The sequence below is a fragment of the Orbicella faveolata genome, unplaced genomic scaffold, assembly GCF_042242905.1.
Source record: "Orbicella faveolata isolate gen_17 unplaced genomic scaffold, um_ofav_v1 contig_35, whole genome shotgun sequence".
Classification (NCBI taxonomy): Eukaryota; Metazoa; Cnidaria; class Anthozoa; order Scleractinia; family Merulinidae; genus Orbicella; species Orbicella faveolata.
The window spans coordinates 27,517,501-27,538,574 of NW_028301564.1; the positions used below are offsets into that span (position 1 = coordinate 27,517,501).

At 38.1% G+C, this 21,074-nt stretch overlaps 1 protein-coding gene across 4 annotated transcripts; it reads right to left on the bottom strand.

Annotated features, from left to right (window-relative positions):
- Nucleotides 1-2,645: 2,645 nt before the first annotated feature.
- Nucleotides 2,646-21,071, bottom strand: LOC110058148 (protein deacetylase HDAC6-like). Of its 4 annotated transcripts, XM_089272693.1 has the most exons (21): nucleotides 20,880-21,071; nucleotides 19,629-19,776; nucleotides 19,344-19,392; nucleotides 18,917-18,948; nucleotides 18,665-18,718; nucleotides 18,034-18,121; nucleotides 17,781-17,821; nucleotides 16,468-16,573; nucleotides 14,525-14,596; nucleotides 14,148-14,173; nucleotides 13,767-13,871; nucleotides 13,586-13,654; nucleotides 12,675-12,801; nucleotides 12,079-12,144; nucleotides 10,873-10,932; nucleotides 10,569-10,658; nucleotides 9,957-10,063; nucleotides 9,555-9,622; nucleotides 9,326-9,386; nucleotides 8,862-8,890; nucleotides 7,467-8,347 (listed from the first exon to the last, which is right to left on the bottom strand). In XM_089272693.1, exons 3-21 carry the CDS (start codon nucleotides 19,386-19,388, stop codon nucleotides 8,337-8,339), a joined length of 1,257 nt encoding a protein of 418 aa, XP_089128819.1. In that variant the 5' UTR covers nucleotides 19,389-19,392; nucleotides 19,629-19,776; nucleotides 20,880-21,071; the 3' UTR covers nucleotides 7,467-8,336. The 4 variants fall into 4 exon arrangements, with proteins under 4 accessions (XP_089128820.1, XP_089128819.1, XP_089128818.1 ...); XM_089272694.1 differs by lacking the exons at nucleotides 7,467-8,347; nucleotides 8,862-8,890; nucleotides 9,326-9,386; nucleotides 19,629-19,776 and adding exons at nucleotides 2,646-2,816; nucleotides 3,364-3,392; nucleotides 3,828-3,888; XM_089272692.1 differs by lacking the exon at nucleotides 19,629-19,776.
- Nucleotides 21,072-21,074: the final 3 nt, after the last annotated feature.

The window sequence follows — 21,074 nt, forward strand, 5'->3', positions numbered from 1 at the left end:
GAGGCGTCGTGGAGGCAAACTACGGAAGCTTGAGCAATTACTCTGTTCCCGGTCAGACCTCCAACTTAGACCGATCTATCCAAAAGGTCCTGACTATTATTCCACCAGGCCTCCCTCCCGTGTTTGTCCCTCAGAAATCCATCATGGTAGATTTAATTTAATGCTGACTCACGATTTTCGAAAGCGGAAAAATAGCCGTCTGGGTGTTTGGTCGACTCAAGTTAAAAGCAAATGATAATCTATCTACACAGAAATAATCATGAATTATTTTCACTGTTCTTGCAAAGAGCATCGATTTGGGCTGCCGAAACTTGATATTGGCGAAATGTGCAACATGTCAGTTGTTTCGACCTGATCGACTGGACTTATAGAACTTTGTGTAGTAAATACTCGAATCTGCTATTTCCATACCTCCAAGAACGAGTTCCTGTTCATAGGATCACGATTTTCCCTGGCAATAAGTTGAACTTGTGGTTCGTCGGGCCCTGTGTTTTCCAACATTCTGCTGTGAAAGCTCTCTGCAAGTCTTGCAAACTTTATCCGCGTGTATCACAATATAACGAATAAAGTAGGTTTGTGTCTGAAGCAGAGTGTTTCCGTCATGTCAAGCATTATTCTTTGTTAAGTGGATCATTAGTTTTTATTATCTGACGTCGCACTGCTGTTGAACAATTCAGTGCCCGGGGGCCCCTCAGTATTGACTTCTCATTACCGAACGCGATGACCGTATTGGCATGGGTGCTACTTAACAATTAGATTATGAGCTGGAAATTTCTATTTATTTTAAACAATACAGTGTTTCTGTCGAGGAGCTATCGGCTGATAGTTGCCCCACGGAAATTTGATGTTCTCAAAACAAATATTTACCCAAGAAGCGAGACTACGAGGGCAATTGCAAATATGCTAATTTTAAGAACATCAAGGGGGAACTATCAGACCGATAATTCCGAGAGATAAACACCCTATTTTCTTCATTGTTCACTGACGGCTAAATTTTCTTCAGCACTCCAGTTAAAAGTTAAGAAAGAAAACAGGCAAAAACCCACTTAATGCAGATCAATCAATCTTTAATTCATTTTCACTCCAAAAAGTTTACTTTTTTGTCTTCATCTTAAACAAGTTAACATTCAGCTTTTCCAATGACCGAAGTTTCAGCCTCTGAAGTGCCCGCTATCTAGAAGAAATTCGTCTCGAAAAAGGCCTAAAATCCCACTTCGAAGGCTGCCATTTTGAGACTGTTCTTGGCAGCCAGGCCGTCTTTATGTGACGTCGTTCCGTCCGACTCGAAATTGGCGGGAAGGAGAAAAACTTGGCATCCTTCACAAGGTCCACATGTATTTTTTTCAGCATGTAGTTTTTCCAAGCGATTATCCACTTCACCATCGTCACTGCTATCAATTTCGGAGTTTGGAGCATGTTTGGCTCAAAATAATACGGCTCAAGAGTAGCCATATCCTAGAGTGTAGGTAGAAGGCTTGTCGGAAGCCAGTTGGACAAAATCCCTTGGAAGGAATGACGTTACGAAAACCCGGCCTGGCTGCTGAATACTGTTCAAAATGGTGGCGACGATGTCAAATTTTGAGCTTCTTTGGAGACGAATTTCATGGGGAAAATCTGTACTTTAGAGGCTGACACTTCGGTGTGTGGCTTAACTCAGCGCAAGGTTTTTATTAGCGTTGACAAAAAATACATGTTCTTTTTTTTCTCCTTTAAGCCCGATTGTTTGCAGAAACATTTTCACGGACGAGTACCAACCATCTGGGTATTTTCCTCGGACGGGCACTATGAACAGTAACATCACTGTGGAATTTGACGATTATTTTTCGCTCAACAGGTAACAATAATCACTGTGTGCAAACGGTAATATAGTTTTCACGGGCATATCTAAAAGTCTCTTCTATCAAAGATAAATAACAAGATCGGAAATACATAAAAATCAATTTAAAAATCCGCACAACAACAGAACGATTTCTTTTTATTAGAAGTGTCTTAGTCGCACTCTAAATTAAATTTATCAGTCCCAGAGCCCGAGGATGATACTGAAGCTTGCTGAGATCACCCGTCAATTCCTACATGTAGTGGTGATCAAAATCGTGTTTCTCCCTACAATATCAGTATACCGTCAAGCAGACAAGTAATGAGAATGAACAAAATGATCAACTAGGAAATATTGTCAAGGTTTACCGCCAAATTCTCACAGCCATCATTAACCGATCATTGTTTGCTACTCATTACGGAGAATTCAACATTTTGAACTTGGCACTGATCCCAACACAGTGATCATTTAACAACTTCTCCTTAAAGGAGCTACGTCACGGTTTACACAGCTTGAAAATTTAAGCCTAAACTTTTCACGTTCGTCGTTTGTAATCTGTGTTAATCTTCTCCATCCTTGCCCATAATTTTCTCTTTATTGTTATTTGTTTGATGTTTTTCTATCTTAGTAAACTATATTATTTTCGGGTTTCCTTCAATTTAAAGGTAATTTTAAACCTGGCCAAAATAGCTCAAAATACCGTGTCTGAGCTCCTTTTAGCCCCATCAAGCTTCATTTCACTGATCACGCAACGTGCATACAGGGCATGACCAAAACCTAGTTTCCCCTAAAGATTCCGAAAGAAATATATGGAAAGCAGTAACGAGAATTTTTGATGATGGCCGCACCATTTATTTGTTGTTGTTGTTGTTGTTTTTGTTTGCTTGTTTGCTTGTTTTTTTTCCTTGTTTACTAACGGCTTGACAACCACTAACAGGTGAACTAACGGTTGCTTGATCCAGCGGTTTTGAAATCACTTCACGAGACTTTCAACAAAAGGCTGAAATAGAAAATAAAACAGGTTCAGGATACAACAGAAGTTACGTGGCTACGTGGCTTCGCTATCTTACCCGTTCGGGATTACACACTGTGTCCCGTAAGAAAATTTTTCTCGCAGGTTCATCAAAGTCCATGAAATAAATCCTTTATTGACCAAGTTTGTTCGGTTCAGATGGTTGGGTATTAGCCTCGTTCCTTTTAAACGTGTTTGTTAGTGGTGTAACGATAAATCGAATTCTCGATTTTAATTAATCGCGATTATGACCGTTCGGTTCGATTTACGATTCTCTGATTCCACGTTTCGATTTTGGTTCGATTGCGTGTTTATGGACCTCGACTTCGTCTCGGTCCATAAAAACGCAAACAAAAGAAATTGGCCAATATCCAGCTATCTCCACCTGACGCTTGGTAAAATATCTGTCAGCCATGTAAAACCATAAACTGACAACGTCGAACGCAACTTCCCTCCCTCCCTCACTGGTAAATACGTATGCAAGATAATAGAAGAGATTGTTTTCTAAAGGTTTAATCTGGGAGATAATTCATACCTGTATACTCTACTGGTAGTTTTGGATATCTAAGACACAGAAGAACAAATCATCAACACAATGACTCACAATTCAAACCAGTCATACACAAACATGCTACAAGAAAATCTTCGCTTTGTCCTAGGTTTGCAAATGTTCAATGACGTGCTACTATCCATCCATTTGAGTGTCGAAAAGTAATTGATTTCTCACCACACGATTGGCTTCAAAACCCCTCGCCACTCTTTCATCCAATCAGAAGTAAAACCAAACCAATCGTGACTCACTCGTACGTGTTTTCCCGCGCTTCGCGTCAGCTACATGTAATTACTTCGAGTTTTGATTGGTTCACTGGATTGTCTGTACCCTTTGTGATTGGCTAGAGTGACTGCTTTGGTTTTGGGTTTACGACACTCAATTGAAAACAACTCTGATCAAGCAAAGCGTAATTAGGGACACAACAACTGCTCAGGCGAGCTACTTACTCAATCTTCTTCTCCTCATTAGATTTATCCTCGGTGTCCTGGACATTTCCACTGAGAACGGCTTGAAAAGAAACAAAGACTCGTTTACACACAAATAAAGATGTAGAGGAAACTGCACATTGCCAAACAAACATACGCAGAGTGGATAACATGACAAGGTTACAGCGCCTTCAGCTGCACGTTCTAACCTCTACCTCATACAAATAACCAAACGTACTAATTAACTGACCTGCAATTTTTAGCGACTTCCAGTACTTGCTGTGCTCACCAATCACGTTCGTATCAAGAAAAGCGGGTCCATTTGGCTAACAAAAGGCTTTGTTTTACAGCCCAAAATCAACCTAATATGGCCATTTTTGAACAATGGCGGCGGCAGCTTGAAAATGCTCAAGGGACTTTCAAAATTTCTCGAGCGGGAAATTTGAACGATCGTAAAAAGCGAAGTAACTACAAATTCCCCCGAGGGGAGGTATTACGGGTACAATTTGTTGTGTGTAAATTGTTACGCTGGGGTGGCTGGTAGGGGTCACCATTGCGGCTATCGAAGACTCAGCGTTCCGGCGTCAACAAAACACAAAACGGCTCCTTTAGGAGCCACCAAATAAAACAAAAGTCAATGACCAACATATCTTCTTCGCCTTGATCCCCTCTTTACTGTGGTATACCATCAAGAAACAGTCTTTGGTTCGGGCCCAACTTTTCGCATTAAGCGTTACACGATAGTCCTTTAGTTATTGGTAGCTAGGGATTTTGCCGAAGTTAACCGGTAAAGCTCGTGGGTTTTCAGTGTGACGCAATAAAAAAATAAACCAAAATCATTTATTTGATTTGTGTTTAGAAATCTTACTGACAACCCGACTGGAAGAAATATTGGTTGGTAAATTTCGTTGAGGGCACTCTCTTCATAATTACGCACGCGCTGATGCTTTCAGACTAACAGTGGTAACCACAATGATGGAAAACCACTAGTCGGTCTAAATAAATAGATTTTGCAATATTCAATCTCTACAAGCTTAAGATCGGCCTGAGGCCTCCTATGAGGGTTCCATGGTTTGCATCAAATACGCGGCAGCGTTAAATGGGTTTGGCGTCCCGGTGCAAGTCCTCCCATGCAACCGATCCTAGGGCATTCCGCCTCTCAAGCTTTGCGAAACTGGTGAGTTGCGCCACCACGTAGGTCGGTGAGAAGGGATGTTCCACTGCGGTTTTTTTTAGCACTTTATTTAAACAAGGGTTTTACATTCAGTAGCCAGGGTAGTATTCTAAAAGAGCCCTGCGATAAGTAGATTTTAAATACTAGAATATAAAATTGTAGTCGGACGTGATGAAAATGCTATTTAGCATTCTGTTATTGTTGCTGTTGTTTTTGTTGTTTGTATGTATTTGAACATTCTGAAACGAACAAACCGGCGAAACGCACGTCCGAAAATTTTACTTTCCGCGTAACGAGAAATAAGCTCCGTCACTTAATTTCGCTGATTAAACTAAAACCGCGTGCCGTTAAGTATCAGAGTCCTGGCTTCCCTTGATACGCCGCACATGACGTACCCAGGCCATGGTTTTTCCTGACACGCCGCAACGTACGTATCAGGAACATGGCACTCTCCGACGCGTCACGTTTCTTGACACATCACGTTCTGATCTCGGACTCGCCGAGTGTCGAGGAATTTCACGGCCACGTAAATTCAACGAAATTACTCATTTCACGCAGTGAAAACTACCGAGCGAAAAACAACTCTTAGCACTGTTCACGCTTTTTCAGTAGTGAGGCAAACAGAAAGGCATAGGAGCTTGAAAAATAGGAGGCACAAAGAAACTGGATGCGTGTTTACAGAAGTGTGCAAAGTAAGCTTAATGTTGAACTTGTTGTGAACGATCATGTCCGCTTTCCACAGGCAACGAAAAAAAATCCCAAGAAACTCTACGATCACTTGGTAATATTTTGCTTGCACTAATGATAACTGAGTTGCGTAAACTTTTGCTCTTTCGGAGGCCGCTGTTTTTTTCACTTTTTAATTAGGTAAAAACAAAACCGTTAATCGACTTTCAGAAATCGCGCTTGTTTCTTTTCTTTTGACTTACGCCGCCTGCTTTGGACGCGACAAACAAAGAAACGAAGCGTCGTGCACAGTGACCGCTTTTTCTCTTGCCTGATATTATCACAACGATAAACTAAGTCAAAAAATTTATGAAGGCCAAATTTATTAACACATAGAAATATATTACATCAATCACTCCTCCTCAACTTCCGTTCTTGTCCCGGCCGTTTAAGTTTAAGTTTAAGTTTAATAATACTTTGTCATGCTAGTACAAGTAAATAAATCATTTTATCTTTTGCCAAGTTAAAGCGATATAAAAGCGAACATTGCCAATCAAACTTGTAAGCTAATGCTTATTCCAAACGTCGTGCTACTGCAGTGACGAACTCAAATGAATCTGGCCCAGTAGTGGTATGACAACTTAAGAACGGCAGTGGTTTCAAACGTCGAATTTAATTCAGTCGCCGAGGATGGGACGAAGTTTGCCTTGCTTAAGACCATTTTAAGTGATAGAAAGCAACGGCAGTTGGTACAGGCTACGAATTCAGTTCGGCCCTGCAAGAGCACGTCGTTTGAAGCCAAGTCGCGACACGGCAAGGCCTGCTGTGCTAAGTAATTCAGCTTGCCGAACTGAATGGTTTCAAACGTCACACACACACTTTATTATTTTCAATTTATATTTTATAAAAAAAGGGCATGCCCGCAACTAGCTAAGGCTAATCTAGGCGGACCATGCTTTAATAGCGGATTACAAAAATATACGTTGTGCAACTGTCGTGCTTAAGTCAAATTAAGTTCTTGAATTTAGTTCGGCAGGGCAGTGGTACGACGTTTGGAATAGGCCTAAAGCTCTTACTTTATTCAGGGATGAGAGTCTGGCCGATACTCATACAGCCGGTCAAGTGTCCCTTTGCGCTCCCCCGGTGGAAATTAATCTTGTGATAACAAAAATTACACTTCTCACTCCTCTAAGGTAGTTAATTTGTCACGCCGACAATTTTTCCGATGAGCACAAGTTTTCTCGCTAAGCTTCGGAAAAGAACTCGGCGCTTCTAATAACAAAAGGGCTATTGTTCAGGTTTAACAAAAGGGCTATTGTTTATGTTAAATCACCAAAACGGACCCACTACAATAGACCATTTCTTGCCACTTGGACAAAATCCTTGGAAGGAATGACGTTACGAAAACCCGGCCTGGCTGCTGAGTACTGTTCAAAATGGTGGCGGCGATGTCAACTTTTGAGCTTCTTTGGAGACGAATTTCATGGGGAAAATCTGTACTTTGGAGGCTGATACTTCGGTGTGTGGCTTAACTCAGCGCAAGGTTTTTATTAGCGTTGACAAAAAATACATGTTCTTTTTTTTCTCCTTTAAGCCCGATTGTTTGCAGAAACATTTTCACGGACGAGTACCAACCATCTGGGTATTTTCCTCGGACGGGCACTATGAACAGTAACATCACTGTGGAATTTGACGATTATTTTTCGCTCAACAGGTAACAATAATCACTGTGTGCAAACGGTAATATAGTTTTCACGGGCATATCTAAAAGTCTCTTCTATCAAAGATAAATAACAAGATCGGAAATACATAAAAATCAATTTAAAAATCCGCACAACAACAGAACGATTTCTTTTTATTAGAAGTGTCTTAGTCGTACTCTAAATTAAATTTATCAGTCCCAGAGCCCGAGGATGATACTGAAGCTTGCTGAGATCACCCGTCAATTCCTACATGTAGTGGTGATCAAAATCGTGTTTCTCCCTACAATATCAGTATACCGTCAAGCAGACAAGTAATGAAAATGAACAAAATGATCAACTAGCAAATAGTCTAGGTTTACCGCCAAATTCTCACAGCCATCATTAACCGATCATTGTTTGCTACTCATTACGGAGAATTCAACATTTTGAACTTAGCACTGATCCCAACACAGTGATCATTTAACAACTTCTCCTTAAAGGAGCTACGTCACGGTTTACACAGCTTGAAAATTTAAGCCTAAACTTTTCACGTTCGTCGTTTGTAATCTGTGTTAATCTTCTCCATCCTTGCCCATAATTTTCTCTTTATTGTTTATTGTTATTTGTTTGATGTTTTTCTATCTTAGTAAACTATATTATTTTCAGGTTTCCTTCAATTTAAAGGTAATTTTAAACCTGGCCAAAATAGCTCAAAATACCGTGACTGAGCTCCTTTTAGCCCCATCAAGCTTCATTTCACTGATCACGCAACGTGCATACAGAGCATGACCAAAACCTAGTTTCCCCTAAAGATTCCGAAAGAAATATATGGAAAGCAGTAACGAGAATTTCTGATGATGGCCGCACCATTTATTTGTTGTTGTTGTTGTTGTTTTTGTTTGCTTGTTTGCTTGTTTTTTTTCCTTGTTTACTAACGGCTTGACAACCACTAACAGGTGAACTAACGGTTGCTTGATCCAGCGGTTTTGAAATCACTTCACGAGACTTTCAACAAAAGGCTGAAATAGAAAACAAAACAGGTTCAGGATAAAACAGAAGTTACGTGGCTACGTGGCTTCGCTATCTTACCCGTTCGGGATTACACACTGTGATCCGCAAGAAAATTTTTCTCGCAGGTTCATCAAAGTCCATGAAATAAATCCTTTATTGACCAAGTTTGTTCGGTTCAGATGGTTGGGTATTAGCCTCGTTCCTTTTAAACGTGTTTGTTAGTGGTGTAACGATAAATCGAATTCTCGATTTTAATTAATCGCGATTATGACCGTTCGGTTCGATTCACGATTCTCTGATTCCACGTTTCGATTTTGGTTCGATTGCGCAAACGCAAACAAAAGAAATTGGCCAATATCCAGCTATCTCCACCTGACGCTTGGTAAAATATCTGTCAGCCATGTAAAACCGTAAACTGATAACGTCGAACGCAACTTCCCTCCCTCCCTCACTGGTAAATACGTATGCAAGATAATAGAAGAGATTGTTTTCTAAAGGTTTAATCTGGGAGATAATTCATACCTGTATACTCCACTGGTAGTTTTGGATATCTAAGACACAGAAGAACAAATCATCAACACAATGACTCACAATTCAAACCAGTCATACACAAACATGCTACAAGAAAATCTTTGCTTTGTCCTAGGTTTGCAAATGTTCAATGACGTGCTGCTATCCATCCATTTGAGTGTCGAAAAGTAATTGATTTCTCACCACACGATTGGCTTCAAAACCCCTCGCCACTCTTTCATCCAATCAGAAGTAAAACCAAACCAATCGTGACTCACTCGTACGTGTTTTCCCGCGCTTCGCGTCAGCTACATGTAATTACTTCGAGTTTTGATTGGTTCACTGGATTGTCTGTACCCTTTGTGATTGGCTAGAGTGACTGCTTTGGTTTTGGGTTTACGACACTCAATTGAAAACAACTCTGATCAAGCAAAGCGTAATTAGGGACACAACAACTGCTCAGGCGAGCTACTTACTCAATCTTCTTCTCCTCATTAGATTTATCCTCGGTGTCCTGGACATTCCCACTGAGAACGGCTTGAAAAGAAACAAAGACTCGTTTACACACAAATAAAGATGTAGAGGAAACTGCACATTGCCAAACAAACATACGCAGAGTGGATAACATGACAAGGTTACAGCGCCTTCAGCTGCACGTTCTAACCTCTACCTCATACAAATAACCAAACGTACTAATTAACTGACCTGCAATTTTTAGCGACTTCCAGTACTTGCTGTGCTCACCAATCACGTTTGCAATTGTCTCAAAACAACTGAAAAAGAAGAGTCATGGTGTTAAAAAGTGGCAAAAGCATACACGCCTTCTGTAGATACACGTCCCTGATTTTATAAGGAAAAAAACATGCGCACACCGTAGAAAGGGTAGTCCGATCTTAATTCTAAAAGTGTCAAAGTCAATGTTGTTTACAATAAAAATCTTTAAAGTTGAGGTCCTCGGAAGGGGATTTCAGGCCCTCACCCGAACCACCACCCCCCCCCCCCCCCCGAACCCCGATCCGCCCCAGCTCGAGTCTACCCGAGTGTGATTACAACGTCGCGTCACTCACTAATAAAGCGAGATGTGAAACGGCGATATCATTCTGTTACCTGTCACAAGGTGTCATGGGCCCATCTAGACGCGGGCATGGATCCCCGAGTAGAGACGAAGTACAGGCACACATGGATTCTTCAACAGAACTGAGATTGTAGCCTCCCTGAAAAAAAAAATGAAAAATAAAAAATAAAAAAATCAATCAATCAATCAAGCTGAATATTGACAATTTTAAAACAAACTCCATTTCCCAATCCACTGTAGAAAAAAAAAAGAGAGCAGCTAAGGTCCATTTTATTAAAATACCTTCAAAGAAAGCTCAAAGAAAGCCATGTTATTTTTTGGCGGAATTCGCCCCGTTGTGTATGCTAGATTTTAAGTTCTTAGGAATTTTTGTGTGCGTTTTTACGAGAGTTCTTAGGATTTTCTTGCGCTAAGAATTATGGGTAAATATACCAGTGGTAATCTTTCTAGCTCTTTCAGATTGGTGCGATGGATTGTCTTTCTATAGGGAAATGATCAATTATAAGTACACGCTTAGGCAGGGGGGTACCTAAATTACAGCTGAGGGGAGAACTGATGTAGGTGTTTTACTGAGTTGGGTTGAATCAATTATGCAAAGTCAAAGGAGCTGAGAAAAAAAACACAATGTAGAAGATACACGGTACCTCAAGAACAATGACAACTCTTCCATTTGCTAAATTCATCAGCATTCTTGTAAGGTGGTGATACCCTTCGGGAGTCACGTCACAAAGACCCTGTTGGTTTAAAGGAAGAACACAGTGGAAAATTGAATGAAAAACGGTTTTGTAACTACAGATATTAAAGTGACAAAAATGAAAAATTGACATATACAGACAACTCCCTGGTTTCCATTGCAGACTAACCAACCATTTGAATAGCAAAATGTTGACAATGCAAAGGAAGAACAATGATTAATGTGTACTGATTTAGATTACTTGGACGTTCTACCTTAGGATCTCCCCGGGCAGAATCAAAACCAGCTGATACTAGAACAAGGTCGGGTTCATACTGAAAATGGCAGGAGGAAGAACAAGAAAACAGTCAGTAATCTGAACTAGACACACTAATACCATGAACATGTAACCAGCGCCAAAAGAATTATGTTACAAACAGTGCAAGAAGGCAGAAAAACATACAGTCAAACCACTCCACAGTGGCCACTTTAGGGACAGAGGAAAGTGGCAATTGTCAAGAGGTGGCCGTTATGGGGAGGTAGGGGTGAAATATGACACTTGCTTTTTTCAGGATTACAACACTTTTATCTTAAATGCTTATTGTAGCATAGTCCAGTTCTGGCCCTCTCTCTCTATGTCATGTAATGCTAGCACTTATCAAAATATCAATAAAACAGAAACTGAACAGGAACAGAAACAAAGACCAATGACGTACGGAACGAATCATGTTTTGTGACATTTTACAATATAACATGGGGTTTTGTATACACCATTTGCCAGTCGTTGATTAACTAGCCGTTGTCACAGGAGAGGTGGCCATTGCAATCCTCCACAGGAAAAAAGATGGCGACTGTTACATTTACCCACAGTTCTTAGCGCAAGAAAACCTTAACAATGCTCATAAAAACGTACAGAACAGTTATGAAATCTTCAAACCTAGGCTACTCAGTGTGCTTAGTATAACAACAAATATTGTGAAAATTTGGCTTTCTTTTTGCCATATAGGCTGTGTTAGGTTCATAAGGTATTGTCACAGTGGTAAAATGTACAGCCGCCATCTTTTTTCCCACAGTGGATTGTGAAGAGGTGGCCAAAGTAGAGAGGTAAAAATAAGACTGAATGTATGGACTGATCTGATGGTCATTGTAGAGAGGTGGCTGTTGTAGGAGGTGGCTGTTACTGGAAGTTTGACTGTAACTGGCGCCAAGACTGGAATGACATGTAACCAGTGTCAACATAGGGAAAACATGTCACCAGTCCTAAGAGCAGGACAACATTTAAGATTGAACAGGTAAGAAATCATGTATAACTTTGCACTGCTGATCAACTCTTAAGCTACACATTGGGTAAACATGTGGGTTACCACTGTTTTAATTGCTTTCATTGCCCACTTACTATAGCGGGCTAACACTCTGCAAAGATTTGCCTATTAGCATACAATCATTAAGAATTCTTCTCAAACACATACATATGTTTTTACCTCGTAGGCAATAGGAAGTAAAATGTGATGGAAGACAGCCAAGTAATCAGCATCTCCCATATGTTTCTGAGTACAAAAACATGGAGGTCAACATCAATCAATGTGTTGTCATTAACAAACAGTGATGGGAATTACAAAAACATTCAATTAGAAGATTTGTCAACATTAAGCAGTCAGAATATGGAATAAAATATTGCAATAATTATTAGAATTGAAGAATGGAAGCAAATATAAATAAAAAGTTGTACGTTTCAATTGCCAGATTAAGGGCAATCCATATGGTGGCAAACTGTGACTTGAAAGTCTTGAAAAGCTGCCAGAGGCCTGTGGCCTCGGGCAGTATTATTTTCATTCAGATCGATCCTAAACTGGTACATGTAAATAGCTTAATATTTATTTTTATCTTCTCTATCTTTTGAATCACTTTAATTCTTAATTTTCCACATTTTTTCACTAAAGAGCATGTTTACAATTTAATTTATAATATTATGTGTGATCGGAATATTATTTGCAGCAAAACTGCTTTAAAGACAGTATCCAGGAATAATAAAATAAATATTTAATTATTTGTGAAGAATAAAATACATATCATTAACCTTGTTCCAAGGTACATTTACTGTAAATCCCTTCCCTGGTCCTGAGCCAACTACATCATAATTAGCACATGTGGAAAACGGAAAAAACTGGGCATGGTCATATCGATGTATGGAGAAGTACAAAACACTAGTAATAAACCAAACAGAAACAATAAGAAGCAAAAAAGTTACAGCAAACATTTTTTATTTTATTATACATTGTAGTCACCATCTGTCCTCTCCTTTATACTGGGCACCATTTCTTCTCATTGGCTAAAGGCCTACAGTTAATTCTGGGAAACAGCACAACCTACAGATTATTAACTAATCTGCAAGTCCAAGACACTGATAACAAATTTGGCTAGAATTTGTGAGATGCATATTTTTTGGAGGGACCATTTGCCACCTGGGGTTCTACAGTATTTAGCAATGATAGATTTATGAGCTCAAGATTTCTATAAGGTGATAGCTGATGAGGCTGAAAGGTGAGGTAACTATCATCTCATAGCAATCGAGAGTGAATAATCTAATTCTAACTAAATTTCCTTCAAATAATGATTTCCAATCATTTCCTTTCAGTAGAATAGCATGGATTGAATTGTTATTTGAAACTTGTATTGGTGCACACGAGCTCATTGAAAATTTTCAGGTTTAAAACTGTATAAGGGTCACTTTCCTTTCTTCGCCGTTCTTGAAAGTTTAATTATCCACGGCAGTAGTATTTCTAAATCTTGCTCAGAACATTAGTCAAGAGAAACTAGAAAACATTGTCATTATGTCAACGGCCTCCCGTTGCTGCACTCTAATGGCTGATAGAATACGAGTAGCTCAGCCAATCAGATTGCAGCATTTGCATTAGAATGCTGTCAAGTAACATTCTTTTAGGTATAATATGTAAATCTCCAGTTCTTTTTATCAGCTTAAAGCCATACCTTGGATCTGATTCAAAGAGATGTTGAGTTCCATTGCCATGGTGAATGTCCCAGTCCACAATTAGCACCCTAGTAATGAAATTAGAAATGTGTCAATTAAAAGCAATGACTGTGCTGACAAGATATTATAATATGCATTAGCTTACAGTAAATATTTTTTGGTAATCTCTTTCATGATTACCTCTGAACATTCCATCTCTTTTGGGCCATTTTTGCAGCAACAGCCACATTGTTGAAAAAACAGTAACCCATGGCAAACTCAGTGTCAGCGTGATGTCCAGGTGGCCTAATAAAACAGCAAAAAAACTCATCTCAGTCAGCAATTTGCTAGGAGCAAATTCCAAATCAACAATATTCCATCAACTATAATCAAATTTACATGCTAGACTGGGACAAAATAAAGTATTCAAGATAGCTAATTCTATGAAGCACCTAATTGGAATTGGCAATTCTATTATCTTGCATGTACACTGAAGGCAAACCACATTTTGTCAGTCAACCTTGCTTGTTTATGAATAATATTTATTACTCTTTCTAATGAACATTCACGAGACTACTATACCTTACAATAGCCACAGCATTTTGGATCTGAGAAAATTCAACAGGACACATCAACAGTTTGCAATTAAGGCAATGTTTTAAAAATCAGCTCATTATACAGGCTCATACAAATATGCTAAATTATATAATATTTATTGTTAATAAAATTATTAAGACATCATATCCATAGATCAGACCCTTTTATACACCTGGGGACAGAGAGGCACTGTGAGAGTATAAAGTGTCGGCAGCTTGCCCAAGAGCACCACAGTACACAATGTCCCCAGCCAGGGCTCGAGTCCAAACTTGATAGGGATCAGTCAAGCAAGCTTCCATCAGGTCACCACATCTTCTATATAAATTATGTGAATAAGGTGTAAATGAAAAAGCCTGAATTACCTTATCTGTTACAACAGCCTCCACTGCAGAAAGAGTACAACCGCAAGCAAGACAAGCACATTCATATGCATGCTGTTAAAAAGACAGAGACTGAAACAGTTCCAGCTTTTACTACTCCATAAAAGAGAAACATACACATTCAAACAAGTGATTAGACAAGTGAACACTAGAAAAACTAATAGGCTGAGGATATTTTCGGCTATAATTTTTAGAAATGAAAAGAATCATAATTAATTAAACATTATTCAACTTTATTTTGGTAGCTGGGTAAATTCTTCGTATTAATTTTTTGCAGTAACCTTATTACAAGACACAGTCCAGTTATACCAGTCAAAACTTTGCAGTGATTTAGTGGAAAAACAAAACTACATGCAGAGAAAATTTGGATCACCAACATTCATTGGAGGTAAGATACACTGAAAAAATTATGCAAAAATTAAAGGCACATCTGAAAACCAAGGCTTTGCTCAAGACTAACGACCAGTAGCCATCTTATCACAGACTAGTGCAGTAAAACTTCAGATTAGGCTGCTAGTAGGTTTCCTAATTCCACTGACTTCTTAAGCTACATTGTAGAAAACAGCAACAGCACTGTACAGTATTATTTGAAAAAAATCAATCAATTTTGGGATTGCAATTGTTGAAGGTGAACCCAGGCCAGTGCAAATGACAAAAGGGTTGATATCTCAAATTTATTTAATATTAATTTAACCCCTCCAATATAATGTATTGCTTGCCTGGGTTTTAAGAGTTTTATGTAATGTTTTATGACAGGTTTAAGAGTTTCAATTCCAAATTTGTAGCACTTTATAATAAATTTTTACTAGGCGTATCATATAGAATTCCATGAAAGATTTAAAAAATGCTGTTTACTGTTTGCAATTATCTACATTTTAGTTCAAAAGATATTTAAGTTTAAAAATGCGTAAAATATGCAATTGAGAGGACTGATGGCATCATCCACTCAACCAATATTACATCAAACTTGTATATAAATAGAGCTATTTCAGTCAATTTACAGCAGAGGCCATTTAAACTTGGTAGGCTAATAGTTCTACAGGCAACACACCTATACCTATAAAAATTCTGTTTCCATGGCAACTCACTCTTTTCCAGTCCCTTCCAACTAGAATTCAATACTTAAGTGATTTCCAGATAGAAAAAATTAAACAAGGCCACAAAACTCAACCTAACTTATTTACATGCTTGCTAAGCTGGATAATGCAGATGAGGCATCACTGGTAATGGAAAAATGGAATCCCAAAGGTGGCCAGAAAAGCCTTCGTTATTGGGGAGGTCTGAACCCAATAAGTTGCCATGGCAACAAAATTGTTAAGCTCATATTGTGGAGTACATTAGGTAGATATTTGAGACAAGTAAACAACATTTTTCTTCTCGAACAGACTTCTTGTTCATATGCTTTAAATAACATAGCTCAGATAAGAAAGTAGCACTTTAAGGAGGTTTATAAGGGAGGCAACAAGAAAGAATCAGCATCAAAACCTGACTAGTGGAAATGTGGTTAAGTTAAAAATTGTTTTGGTCAAGCCTGGTACATTTCTAACATATTACCAGTCAGAAGGCCAAGTTTTATTAAAATCTTAGTCTCAAATTAGCCCTGAAAAAATGTTAGTAGCTATTATCTTGAGTTCACGAACCACGAGCAATGTATTATCACATAGTTATGTTACTTCATGATAATTAATTAATTAATAAACTGTGTAGTTCCAGAAAATATCCCTACCTCCCCCACGGAAGAGATTTTTTCTGACAACCTCCCACCCCTCTGGAAATTCCAGTTAAGCTTCATACATTTCTTTAAATTTTTTGGTCTTTCAGAACTCCCACCCCTCAGGAAATTCCAATCCCTTCTGTGGGGGGAGTATGGATATTTTCTGGAACTGTACATTATATGAAAGGCAAGATCAGATGTCAGTATTTACCTGACTATAGTACATATCTTGCTCAAATGTCACTGCTTTTCCTTTTGCAAGTAATTTTTCATTTGACATTGTTTGAGTTGCCTTCATATCTGTGAGATGTGGTTGGCTAACAATACATTAAAATACTAAGTAAAAGTAACTTGAACTTTTGTAGATTGGAAACAGTCAGAATGAAACAAAATGCCAAAATGTGCTCTTTTTTCACACATTACTTCTTAATTATGTTCCATTTTGTTTCACCCTAAAACAACTGTCTTTTATTTGGTGTCTTGCTTTCATTTCATGTCGTTACCAGAACTTTTTCAGTTAGCAGTAAGGAACAATCAAGGCTAAATGAGGCCAGTGTGACTCAGGGAACGTTCCTTTGGGATGATCTAGCTAGATCAGGATCTTTTGTCTGACAATGGTGCATCAAATGAACCACTGAATCCACTCTAAGAAAGGAATCGTTAGGTTCCGTTAATGTACTGGTCATGATCTGAGTCATGAATCTTAGAACATTGATCCTGATCCTGATCATGGATCAAAGGAATGCCCCTGCAGAGAAACTGTACAAAATTTCAACAAAAGAGAGTATGAAAAAGCACATGATTATGAATGCAACTCAGCACATCCTTCAAATCAAAACTTGGACCAGTCTAATTTAGTTCAAGGAGATACATTCAGAAACAAATTCTCCAGGTATAATAGAGTCCCAGCAGTCTAGCATGATAAGAAAAGATACTTTAAATCTAGCTTGAAAACCATGCACACAGGTCTCGCTCTCATACCTGTCCAGCATTATGTTATCACTGCCATAATTAAGTAGGACAAGTTAATTATCCGAGCGACATGTCCCTTGCTAATTAATGGATAATAAAGTAATTAAAAGTTGCCTAATGTATGAAATTAACCAATCCTCACCTGACTCATGTAGACCGAGTCATAATCACACGCCCCTATGTTATACAGTTCCTCTTTTGTCATGGTCTGCGTTGATTTCATCTTGTTAACATGAGCTTTGCTGTAATTTATAATGCAATGTTGTGTGTTCATGAAGATTGGTGCAGAATTTTCTTTAGGATTTTGTAAAAACTTTCTTTGCATTCATGATCAGAACCGTTTTATATTCAACTATTTTCCACAATACAACATTTTATGATACCATCAGAATCAAAAGAAATACTGGCACTTTAACTTCATTGTTTGATCAAAATTTTAATGCATTAATAAATTAAATCAATTTTAGTTTTTGATTACTAAAAGGCTAATAGTGAAGGGTAATGAACACGTTTTGACTATTATTAGTAAATAATGAAAAATTAAATTCATACCTGTGTTGACAGAGAACCTCATCATCTGTAGCAAACCGAGACTAAAAATAAAACAATGTCAGGATTATAACAGTTTTAATATCACTTTCAAATAATTACAATTAGTTTCTTCTAATTTGAAAATATTTGTCATTTTTTTGACAACAGTAAATACGGTACCCTTAATCTCACTATTAGGCAATTCCCAGGGATACAATTTTATTTTGTATGTGTACAGTAAATGTTCATACAGCATAAGTTGCACTTGACATACAGGGAGTTCCTGGCATCTTTTCAGCAGACCATACTCCTTATGCTTGTCATAGGGCCGCTGAATTCTATCTGGAACTTCAGGGTGAGTTCTAAATTTAAAAAAAATATAGCCTTTTGAGTTCCAAGGAATATATCTAGAACTTAAGGTTAGTCTGTTGTACAATATGTCACATACGGTTCTCTGTGCATTAGATCTGGCCAGGCAATATACAAAATACATGTAGGAATTAGTGGGTAGACTTCTTATGGGTTCACATCTTTAAAATTATCCTAAAAATGTTTGTGGCTATAATATCCATGCAGACATTTATGAGACAGGTATTGCACACTTCGACTAAAACATTATTTTCTTGAGCTGGATCAACTTTCATACTTACTGAAAGCACTTCATATATTAAGTTAAAATTAATATCAATAATAGCTACAGTTCCAGCCTAGCTGTGTGAGCCATGTATAACCACCTGCAAGAATGAGCCGATTAAATACAGAATGCAAGGTCTTAACAAGTGACTGTGTGCACTGGTGTTACTGAACAGATGTACATACAGGTAAGTCAATCCCCATGTGTAGTGAGCTTAAATACAGAAATATTTATTATATTATTATATGCTATCTACAAACAGACAACTTACATGTCCCAAACATTGAAATGTTTTTTCATCCTTTCATCAAAGACAATTCCAGTTCTAAAATCAATAAAAAATAAAACTTACAATAGATACTTAGAAAATGGCATTACTTTTATTTAATTTATTCTCCTATTATTTTATTGGTTTGTTTGTTTGTTTACTTTAATTTAATATTTATTTACCATGATCTCTATTTATTAATTAGAAATAAATAATAATAACTGTTTTACTATTTATTATTACATGCTGGGTTACCTTTTTGCCTTGGTTGCAGGCTCACTGACTACCTAGTTTCAAAAACAATTGAGAGTGTTTATAAGTTTTAACTTAAAACAAGTGCAACACAATACATATTAAACAATTAACTAACCATCTACATCTGCTGTGACGACTCTTACTAAAAATTGGACATTTGAGTTTGAATGTGTTGGAAGTTTAGGATGAACATGACCAAAATTACAAAAACTACACTGTCTCCACATAATGTTACCATAAATCTTTAGCTGAAATACTTTGATCGCTTAGTGTGAAATGTCAGGTCATAAACAAAGTCATAAGAATGGTCCCTTTAGCACAACAATGTTCCCAATAGCATGTGCATTTCAATTATATTGTTTTCATGAAATATAAATAATTATTAATATTGCATTATTATTATTAAAAAATTATACACTGTACATACCAAGTTTTGCATCCCATTAGTATTTACTTCATCTTCAGACGACATTATTCTGTGAGTTATCAGCAGAGACGAAATAAAAAAAATCAACAAATTTATTCTCTAAATCTATCAGTGTAATTCCTTAAAAGGTACAATTGATTGGTAGACTTAAAATAAGACCTAGTATTTATTAATTTAATTTTTGTATTCAATTACAAATGGGGCACTTTGAGGCAGTTGTACATGTAAGTTCCAAACCTTGTTAGCTTCCAACCCTCACTTCCCCTCAGTCTTTTGCCTGCCTACCACTCTGCCCAAAAATTCAATCTCATGAGCATCAGCTCAGCCTCCACTCCTGCTTCCCTCCCTCTCATGGGTAAGACAGGTGACTTATAAGGATTGCAGGTTCACCACCTCCTTTGCCTTCCTTCCAGTCAGGCTTTATATGGTATGCCTACACGTAATTTTTAGAACTTTTTAATTGCTATTTTGTATTTTAGTTTTCTATGTTCTGGAACAATTATTATTCCAATCACGCTTGTTGGATAAGAGCTGACTATAGCCAACTCATATCCAACGCATACTTGTGGAATAATTGTTAAATATCCTGGGGGAAGTGAGAATGACTATCAAGCTCTCAAAGGAGGCTACAAGTTAATGATACCAATAGTCATTTGAAGTTTGGGGGTAGCTCATACTTGGAAAATCTTGAGTCTCGAAAAACTTTGTTCTAATCTTGAATGGCAAGGGTATTTTAAAGGTTAAATGCTGAACAGTGAATCGAAAGCCATGTGACTGTTTCCTCGCAGGTTAGTTTCTCTCATGTTTGCTTGCAGTTAGCTTTTATTTGTGGGAAATGACAGCATTATAATGTACTCAGCCTTCTCCAACAAATAAAGCCTAACTGCAACCAAACATGAGTGAAACTAACTGCAATAAACAGTCCATTCAGCATTCTACCTTCTGCAAAATACTCCTGCCAATCATGAAGTCTCAGAAGCCTATGTGATGTCAAAAGATCATGTGTTTTTGTGTCTAATTATACCATGAGATAGTATCAGTCTGGGGCAATGTTCAAGCAAGGGTTTTGGTGTCTTAGCAAATCACAGATTTCACTATTCATCACCTCTAAGCTAAGCAAACTGAAGTGCATTGACCTCAGCCTAATAACGTAATGAAAAGACCCAAAGCAATGTGGGGTCTCCACCCCCCATCCCCCGACCCCACCCGGGGTTACCTTACGGACCAGGATTAACCAGTTTATGGCTGGTCACTTTCATTGGGTTCATGTGGGTCATGCTAATCAACTCTGAAGGCAAATTTCCACGATTTTAGCGGTTAATTTTCATTGTCTTGTTGAGCTGTTAGTTAAGTGTTTTTAGTACATCCGAAGCCCGGTTTGTTTTTTTTCCTTTTGTAAACAAAAATGTCTGGATTTCCAGCCGCTTAGGTGATTTCAGGACTTCCCATAAAAACGAACTTTAGTCGCGTACGTACCATTACAATTTAAGCTTGCTACCGCCATAAGATAAGCAAAACTAATATGTAAAACCTCACCTATCCAACTGCAAAGCTGAAGTTTTACTGGTTTAGAGAAGCTCCGCAGCGATGACCACTTCTTGTGTATTATTATCTGAAAACAGAACTGCTCAATGCGCATGGCCTGCGGGCGAACAACAAAGGTGTCGCACCCGGGGATGAACATTATTTTTTTTGAAGGAGGTGGGGGGCGGGACAATGTCCGGAAAAAAA

What these genes read in the sequence shown, in the direction of transcription:
- LOC110058148 (XM_089272694.1), bottom strand. Translation starts at nt 19,388, where the DNA reads ATGTCGTCTGAAGATGAAGTAAATACTAATGGGATGCAAAACTTG. An exon ending in AATGCTGTGGCTATTGTAAG is followed by an intron (nt 13,872 to 14,147) that starts GTATAGTAGTCT and finishes CTGTTTTATTAG; the next exon opens with GCCACCTGGACATCACGCTG. An exon ending in AAGAGATGGAATGTTCAGAG is followed by an intron (nt 13,655 to 13,766) that starts GTAATCATGAAA and finishes TTTCATTACTAG; the next exon opens with GGTGCTAATTGTGGACTGGG.